This window comes from Oncorhynchus keta, unplaced genomic scaffold, assembly GCF_023373465.1.
Source record: "Oncorhynchus keta strain PuntledgeMale-10-30-2019 unplaced genomic scaffold, Oket_V2 Un_contig_3897_pilon_pilon, whole genome shotgun sequence".
NCBI lineage: Eukaryota > Metazoa > Chordata > Actinopteri > Salmoniformes > Salmonidae > Oncorhynchus > Oncorhynchus keta.
The window spans coordinates 62,501-72,500 of record NW_026287488.1 but is presented as its reverse complement, the minus strand read 5'-3'; the positions used below and the strand labels follow the sequence as shown (position 1 = coordinate 72,500).

The 10,000-nt window shown below is 42.1% G+C and overlaps 1 protein-coding gene across 1 annotated transcript in view; it reads right to left on the bottom strand.

Moving 5' to 3' along the window:
• LOC127924268 (A disintegrin and metalloproteinase with thrombospondin motifs 17-like) overlaps window positions 1-10,000 on the bottom strand; it is a gene marked incomplete at its 5' end in the record, with an annotated part of 79,217 nt that overhangs the window by 31,962 nt on the left and 37,255 nt on the right. The window contains one exon of the mRNA XM_052508831.1: window positions 1,368-1,508. Coding sequence (XP_052364791.1) covers window positions 1,368-1,508 — 141 coding nt within the window. The remainder of the gene's footprint in view (window positions 1-1,367; window positions 1,509-10,000) is intronic.

Sequence of the window (10,000 nt, the reverse complement as noted above, 5' to 3'; positions counted from 1 at the left end):
AGCTCCTAACCCTAACCCTAAATCTAACCCTAGCTCCTAACCCTAACCCTAAATCTAACCCTAGCTCCTAACCCTAACCCTTAACCCTAAATCTAACTCTAGCTCCTAACCCTAACCCTTAACATAATTCTAACCCTAATACTAAACCTTCTAGCATTTTACCTCGTGGGGACCAACAAAATGTCCCCAGTTGGTAAAATTTCTGTTAGTTTACTCTACTTGTGGGGACTTCTGGGGACTTCTGGTCTCCACAAGAATAGTTAAACACATCCACACTACCATACATAATCCAGAAAACACTTTACCCTATGGGTCCTTGTCAAGAGTAGTGCACTATATAGGGAATAGGTTGCCATTTGGGACACAACCCTAGAAGAACATACACTATGGATCCAGCAAGGAGACTGTCTGTGCCTTGACTCGGGAATATGTGGTTTTGATAACATTGTGGTATAGGAAAAGAGAAATCCTTAAATGTTATATTGATGCCTGCAGTGTGTGCATGGGTAAAACTTATTTAGGCTGAACCTCAACATTCACCTTTCACCACACAGGTCTGCTGAAAGGGGGTTGGGCAACTCTGGTCCTGGAGGGCAGCAGTATGTACAGGCTTTTGTTCCACCCCAGCACTAACAGTGTGAACATTAACACTTCTGTTACATATAATAATGATCAATGTCAAGGGACTGATTTCAGAGCGCCAGACAGCCAATAAACTACATTTCTAGTCCCTGCTCCAGTCACAGTCAATCAGATCCATTGTTTGCAATATAAATCAAGCCATCGCTATGGTAATATTCTTGGCAACAGCAGCCCATAGATAAAAGCTGATGCCATCTCATAGAGTTGTGATGAATGCATTGAGTAGGAGACGCCATTCAACTTGATTAAACTGGCTGACAGAGGTCAGGGCTGGAACACAGTCAGTTCAATCACTGTGAGTGACTGGTTACGAAGTCCTTGTCAAAGTCAATCAAATAATGGCTGGAAGAAAACTAGAGGTCATTTATTCAAGGAAGTGTGTGAGTTGGACGGAGGGATATATTGTACAATGATTGTGTGTATGTTTGAGTGTGACTGTGTGTGGGTGGGTGTGTGAGTGAGTGTGAGTATGTATCAGTGAGTGTGTGCATGCGTGTGTGTGTGTGTGTGTGTGTGTGTGTGTGTGTGTGTGTGTGTGTGTGTGTGTGTGTGTGTGTGTGTGTGTGTGTGTGTGTGTGTGTGTGTGTGTGTGTGTGTGTGTCAGTGTATGTCAATCTGAAAGTGGAAAACTGGACCCTTTAGGCCAGTGAACTGAGGCACATTTTCCACTCTCATAATATTGCTATGCTCCACTTAGTAACCTAGAGAGTGTCTGTTTGTCTCACCTGAGGAACTTCTCCAGGTCGTCACGGCTGCAGGGGGACCATGACAGGTCGCTGGGGTTACGGCCCTTCACCCATTCGCCAGACATGATGTGGGAGTGGCCTGTACAGGTAGCATGGTCGTCATCGTGGCTCATCCCCATGCTGGAGAGAAAATCACACACACACCATTACATAATAGAGAAACACACCATTATATACCTTATAGACACCCACCATTATATACCATATAGCCACACACCACACACACACACACCTTAAATACCAAATATACACACACCCCTTAAATACCACATAGACACACACACACCATTATATACCATACAGACACACACCAGTATATACCATATAGACACACACCATTACATACCATACAGACACACACACCATTATATACCATGCACACACACACACGCACATGCACACACACACACCATTATATATCATATAGACACACACACCATTATTTACTCATACACTACTGGAATATGCTCATGTCTCTCAGGCGCACACACACACACACACACACACACACACACACACACACACACACACACACACACACACACACACACACACACACACACACACACACACACACACACACACACACACACACACACACACACACACACACACACACACACACACACACAGGTATATCTTACAATTGATTCACATTTAAAATGGTATTTTCCCTAACCCTAATATAGGAGAAACCAGTCACACCTTCTTGACACGCCTCAATCAACACCTCTATCCAACTGAAACAAACACACTACAAACATTAATCACATTGATGAACTCTTTGGTCGTTTCACATTTAACTCACTTACTAATGGCACTGCCAACTCCAGATGACTCCCTTTTTAAATCATATGAACAAAAAATATGTCATTTTATTTGGAATGCTACGCCAGACACAATGAAATGTGCCTATTTATATAATGACTATGAGTTTGGGAGGCAAAAATGATTAAATATTAAAGCTTTAAACCTCTCACTAAAAGCTTCACTAATACATAAATGATACTTAAACCCAAAATGTTTCTCCAGTAGATTATAAAGAAAGGCTCAGCCTTTGTTCAAAAATGGCCTTTTTGCTTTTATACATATATATAACTTCTCATTTCTGACTAATTGAAAATGACATTTTGTTTAAAGTATTGCACTTTCTTAAACAAGCCATACAAAGCTGGTTACAATTTCAGTTTTATCCTCAAGACAAGATAGAACAAATATTACAACAAATGTTATGGTTAAACTCAAATATACTGATGAATAAAAAAACATTCTTTATAGATTTTCTTTTAAATGGTATTATATTTATTAATGATATTATGAATAGAAACGGAGGAGTTATGTCACATATTTAGCTATTGAAAATATATGGGAATATCTGCTCAATCCAAATTTACAACCAAATGGATGCAGTACCACAAAAATAGAGGAGGCAAGTGGAAAAGGGAGACGGTAGGGAACTTGTTTGCCTGCCATATATTAAAGATACAAACTGGCTGAAAGGAACTGGCATAAATAGAAAAATATACCAGTTTCATTTGAGGACAAAAATGTTGACAGCTGCACCATACAGGTTGCAAAATAAATGGGAAGAGATTTTCGATGTACCAATTCCATGACATATGGTTTATGAACTGGTACACAAAACTATACTTGATTCAACACTTAGAGTTTTTCAATTTAAGTTTTTATATACAATTCTTGCCACCAACAACAGAATGCTATATATAGGGGGCATACAACAATCTAAGCTCTGTACATTTTGCCTGCGAAGAGAGAATTAATAGATCATTTACTCTGGTATTGCCCCCATGTAGCTTGTTTCTGGTCACAGGTTCAAGAATGGTTAAAAAAAATCACAACATGCAATTATAATGAACCTTACAAATAGCAGTGTTGGGCGATTTGGAAAGCCATAGTTAGTCAATAAATAATATGATAATGCTCATAGGAAAGGTTTTCATCTTTAGCTCACAATCTGTGGATACTATACGAAACAAGCTTCATAAATATGTGTATGCAACCAATAAAATTAGATTATTTTTTTTTGCACCTTTATTTTACTAGGCAAGTCAGTTAAGAACAAATTCTTATTTTCAATGACGGCCTAGGAACAGTGGGTTAACTGCCTGTTCAGGGGCAGAAGGACAGATTTGTACCTTGTCAGCCCAACGCTCTAACCACTAGGCTCCCCTGCCGCCCCTGATTTGATTTGATGGATCCCTCAGGCGAATACCCTCCCAATGTTTTCCCATATTCTCCAGACTGACTTGCTATACACAGACAGCACAGAAAGTTGCAATAGGCCCAACGTTTGACACCAGCACAAACAGAAACCCTCTTAAAACTAAGCCTAAACCTAACCCCTAAAGCAAAAAATAGCCTTTTTACAAGTGAAGACCGGAAAAATGATCTCACTTCTCTGATTTTTTTGTTGGTTTAGTATTCTTGAGGACTTTTGATACTCACAAGTATAGTACAACGTGTACACACATACACACCTTTAAATGCGGAAGACAAATTTCATTTGTACAACTGACTAGGTTGATATTTGTACCAATACAAAATGGTCCAAGGCAAAGTATTATTATTTTTTAAAAGGACACTACTTTAAAATATATATTCTTACCCCTTTCCCTTTGTATCTCTGCAACACATAACTAGACACACAACATACACTATTACAACAGACAGTATAACATACTTTGAACACGTATACATTCCTCTACACAACTGCAGCCCATCCTAACACACCTGTTACATATTCATTGGCTAAGGTCAGGGCCTCGGGGAAACTTCCACAGGAAATAATATCTAGTGTACAGCTATATCACAGTAAGGATCTGTGTGTGTGCATGTGTGTGTGCATGTGTGTGTGCATGTGTGTGTTTCCTCTAAAGTCGTGACCTACATTTTGGAAATGAAAAACAACAGCCCGGCCTGACATCCCAGTGGCGCCTCAGAAACTCACAAAAACCATTGAGTGGAATGACTGGACTCCCAATGCACAGCCGTTGTTCCTGGCTTTAATTAAACTATATACAATTACATAATGAGAGCCATATTCCTCCATGTCCTCTGCAACACCAATAAGAGATCAGCCACACTAAAACCAAGATGACCACAGCTGGTCTGGGTCTGTCCTGCTACTCAAACGTTGCTGCTGCTGGATACAGTTTAGCATTTTCCCCACTAATGGTTAAGGTTCATTGGGGGATCCAAGATCTGTTCCTAAGGGAAACGTTAGCCGAAGCACCACACTGGAGAACCGCAAACTGGAGAGCAGTGCAATTGGCCCAGTCCCAAATATGTTCATTTTGTCTTTCTCCAGATCTCTGTAGGCTCTGGTTTAGTGCACACATTTACAACAGGGAAAGCAAACACATGAGGGTTGTGTTCATTAGGCACAAAACTGAAGAAATTGCACAGAAATGGCAATAAACCAAATCAAATCAAACTTTATTTGCCACTTGCTGAACACAACAAGTGTAGACTTTACCGTGAAATGCATACATACAAGCCCTTAACCAACAGTTAACCGGCAGTTCAAGAAGAAGAACATATTTACCAAGTAGGATAAAATAAAAAGTAACACAATAAGAATAACAATAACGAGGCTATATACAGGGGGCACCGGTCCCGAGTCAGTGTGCAGGGCTACAGGCTAGTTGAGGTAATCTGTACATGTAGGTGGGGACGAAGTGACTATGCTTAGGTAACAAACAAACAGCGAGTAGCAGCAGTGTACAAAAGGGAAGAGGGGTCAATGTAAATTGTCCAGTGGCGATTTTTATGAATTGTTCAGCAATTCACCGCCTATTACATAGAGCCTGGATGGCAGGAAGTTTGGCCCCAGTGATGTACTGGGCCGTTCGCACTACCCTCTGTAGCATCGTATGGTCAGATGCCGAGCAGTTGCCATACCCGGTCAGTGATGCAACCGGTCAGGATGCTCTCGATGGTGCAGCTGTAGAAACTTTTGAGGATCTGGGGACCCATGCCAAATCTTTTCAGTCTCCCGAGGGGGAAAAGGTTTTGTCGTGCCCTCTTCACGACTGTCGTGGTCGATGTTAATGGGGGCCTGTTCAGCCCACCTTTTTCTGTAGTCCACGATCAGCTCCTTTGTCTTGCTCACAATGAGGGAGAGGTTGTTGTCGTGGCACCACACTGCCAGTTCTCTGACCTCCTCCCTATAGGCCGTCTCATCATTGTCGGTGATCAGGCCTACCACTGTTGTGTCGTCAGAAAACTTTTTTATTTTACCTTTATTTAACCAGGTAGGCAAGTTGAGAACAAGTTCTCATTTACAATTGCGACCTGGCCAAGATAAAGCAAAGCAGTTCGACAGATACAACGAGTTACACATGGAGGAAAACAAACATACAGTCAATAATACAGTATAAACAAGTCTATATACAATGTGAGCAAATGAGGTGAGAAGGGAGGTAAAGGCAAAAAAGGCCATGGTGGCAAAGTAAATACAATATAGTAATTAAAACACTGGAATGGTAGTTTTGCAATGGAAGAATGTGCAAAGTAGAAATAAAAATAATGGGGTGCAAAGGAGCAAAATAAATAAATAAATGAAATACAGTTGGGAAAGAGGTAGTTGTTTGGGCTAAATTATAGGTGGGCTATGTACAGGTGCAGTAATCTGTGAGCTGCTCTGACAGTTGGTGCTTAAAGCTAGTGAGGGAGATAAGTGTTTCCAGTTTCAGAGATTTTTGTAGTTTGTTCCAGTCATTGGCAGCAGAGAACTGGAAGGAGAGGCGGCCAAAGAAAGAATTGGTTTTGGGGGTGACTAGAGAGATATACCTGCTGGAGCGTGTGCTACAGGTGGGAGATGCTATGGTGACCAGCGAGCTGAGATAAGGGGGGGACTTTACCTAGCAGGGTCTTGTAGATGACATGGAACCAGTGGGTTTGGCAACGTATATGAAGCGAGGGCCAGCCAACGAGAGCGTACAGGTCGCAATGGTGGGTAGTATATGGGGCTTTGGAGTCATGTTTGGCCACGCAGTCGTGGGTGAACAGGCAATACAGGAGGGGACTAAGTACACAGCCCTGAGGGGCCCCAGTCTTAATAAAAATCTTCTTAGAGCTCGGGTCTATTTTCCTGAATTTCCGCCTGACTGATGTTCCCAAAGTAAACTGCCTGTTGCTCAGGCCCAGAAGCGAGGATATGCAAAAATTGGTAGCATTGAATAGAAAACACTTTGCAGTTTCTAGAAATGTTTAAATAATGTCTGAGACTATAACACAGTTGATATGGCAGGCAAAATTCCAAAGAAAAATCAACCAGAGATTGTCTTTTTGAGCTCCCAGGATCTTATAATGGAAAGCTATGGCTTCTATGTAATTCCAGCTCCCAGATTGCAATTCCTATGGCTTCCACTAGATGTCAACAGTCTTTGTTCAATGTTTCAGGCTTGTTTCTTCAAAAACAAGCAAGAATTATGAGTTTTTGTACAAAGACTCCCTGTTCAAAATCAGTCGGTTGGCAAGCAATGAAGAGGATGGGTGCTTACTAATTTTACTTTTCTATTGAACGTACTTCTTTCCGTATGAAATATTATAGTTTATTTACATTTTAGGATACCTGAGGATTTAATAGAAACATAGTTTGACTTGTTTGAACAAAATTTAGAGGTAGCTTTTTGGACTCCTTTGTCTGCATGTTGAATGATTGGATTACTGAAATCGATGGCGCCAATTAAACAGACCTTTTTGGATATAAAGAAAATTTTATCTAACAAAACGACAATTCATGGTGTAGCTGGGACCCTTGGGATTGCAAACAGAGGAAGATTTTCAAAACTAAGTGATTTATTTAATCGCTATTTGTGATTTTATGAAGCCTGTAATGGTTGAAAAATATGTTGATGTGGGGCGCCGTCCTCAAACAATCGCATAGTATGCTTTCGCTGTAAAGCCTATTGTAAATCGGACAACGCAGTTAGATTAACAATCATTTAAGCTTTTAAATTATATAAGATAGTTAGTTGTATGTTCATGAATGTTTTTTAAAATTACAATGATTTTTTATTTGAATTGCGCGCCCTCCAATTTCACCAGATGTTGTCGACTGGTGTCCCGCTAACGGGACGCCTATCCCTAAGGATCCGTGTGGCAGACGCGTTGTTGCCTACTCTTATCACCTGGGTGCGGCCCGTCAGGAAGTCCAAGATCCAGTTGCAGAGGGAGGTGTTTTGTCCCAGAGTCCTTAGCTTAGTGATGAGCTTCGTGGGCACTATGGTGTTGAACGCTGAGCTGTAGTCAATGAACATTATTCTCACATAGGTGTTCCTTTCGTCCAGGTGAGAAAGGGCGGTGTGGAGTGCGATTGAGATGGCGTCATCTGTGGATCTGTTGGGCGGTATGCGAATTGGAGCAGGTCTAGGGTGTCCGGGAGGATGCTGTTGATGTGAGCCATGACCAGCCTTTCAAAGCACTTCATGGCTACTGACGTGAGTGCCACGGGGCGGTAATCATTTAGGCAGGTTACTTCCGCTTCCTTGGACACATAGACTATGGTGGTCTGCTTGAAACATGTAGATGTTACAGACTCGGTCAGGGAAATGTTGAAAATGTCAGTGAAGCATGCATTCTTTGATTACATGTCCTGGTCATCTGTCTGGCCCAGCGGCTTTGTTAATGTTGACCTGTTTAAAGGTTTTGTTCACATCGGCTACAGAGTGCGTTATCCAGAACAGCTGGTGCTGTTGTGCATGCTTCAGTGTTGCTTGCCTCGAAGCGAGCATAAAAGGCATTTAGCTCGTCTGGTAGGCTCACGTCACTGGGCAACTCGCGTCTGGGTTTCCCTTTGTAGTCCGTAATAGTTTTCAAGCCCTGCCACATCCGACGAGAGTCAGAGCCGGTGTAGTAGGATTCAATCTTAATCCTGTATTGACGCTTTGCTTATTTGATGGTTTGTCTGAGGGCATAGCGGGATTTCTTATTAGCGTCCGGATTAGTGTCCCGCTCCTTGGAAATGGCAGCTTTAGCCTTTAGCTCGATGCGGATGTTGCCTGTAATCTGTGGCTTCTGGTTGGGATGTGTACGTACAGTCACTGTGGGAACGACGTCATCGATGCACTTATTGATGAAGCCTATGACTGAGGTGGTGTACTCCTCAATGCCATTGGAAGAATCCCGGGAACATATTCCAGTCTGTGCTAGCAAAACAGTCCTATAGTATAGCATCTGCGTCATCTGACCACTTCCGTATTGGTACTGGTACTTCCTGCTTTAGTTTTTGCTTGCAAGCAGGAATCAGGAGGATAGAATTATGGTCAGATTTGCCAAATTGAGGGCGGGGAAGAGCTTTGTATGCATCTCTGTGTGGAGTAAAGGTGGTCTAGGATTTTTTTTTCGCCTGGTTGCACATGTGGGGCGGCAGGGTAGCCTAGTGGTTAGAGCGTTGGACTAGTAACCGAAAGGTTTCATGTTCAAATCCCCGAGCTGACAAGATACAAATCTGTCGTTCTGCCCCTGAACAGGCACTGTTCCTAGGCCGTCATTGAAAATAAGATTTTGTTCTTAACCGACTTGCTTAGTTAAATAAAGGTTAAAAAAATTAAATGTGACATGCTGGTAAAATTTTGGTAAAACTGATTTAAGTTTGTCTGCATTAAAGTCCCAGGCCACTAGGAGCGCCGCTTCTGGGTGAGCATTTTGTTCTTTGCTTATGGCCTTATAGAGTTGGTTGAGAACGGTCTTAGTGCCAGCTTGTTTTGTGGTGGTAAATAGATGACTACGAATAATACAGATTAGAACTCTCTTGGTGTGGTACTCTAATAATGTGGTACTCTACCTCAGGTGAGCAATACCTCGAGACTTCTTTAATATTAGATATCGCGCACCAGCTGTTATTGACATAAAGACACACACCCCCACCCCTCGTCCTACCAGGGGTAGCGTCTCTGTTCTGCCGGTGCATGGAAAATCCCGCTAGCTCTATGTTGTCCATATCTTCATTCAACCACATCTCGGTGAAACCAAAGATGTTATAGTTTTTAATGTCCCGTTGGTAGGATAATCTTCATAGTAGGTCATCCATTTTATTCTCCAATGACTGCACGTTAGCAAGAAGAATGGAAGGCATTGGGAGTTTACTCGCTCGCCTCCCCTTTTCTGGCGTCTTTTCTTCACGCAAAAGGCGGAGATCTGGGCCTGTTCCAGTGAAAGCAGGATATCCTTCTGATCAGACTTGTTAAAGGAAAAGGTTTCTCCCAGTCTGCGGTGAGTGTAAGGGATTTCCTCCTCTTCTTCCGAAGAGGAGAGGTGAAAAGGATCAGAGGACAAATATGCGGTGTGGTAAGTGTCCATGGTTCTTTTAATGCGAAAATGGACACATGAACAACTGAATGCAAAAACAATAAACGTGGAATGAATGAAACCCAAAACAGTACCGTGTGGTGGAAAATACAGACATGGAAACAAACACCCACAAACACACAGTGAAACCCAGGCTACCTAAGTATGATTCTCAATCAGAGACAACAAATGACACCTGCCTCTGATTGAGAACCATACTAGGCCGAAACATAGAAATACCCAAATCATAGAAAAACAAACATAGACTGCCCACCCCAACTCACGCCCTGACCATACTG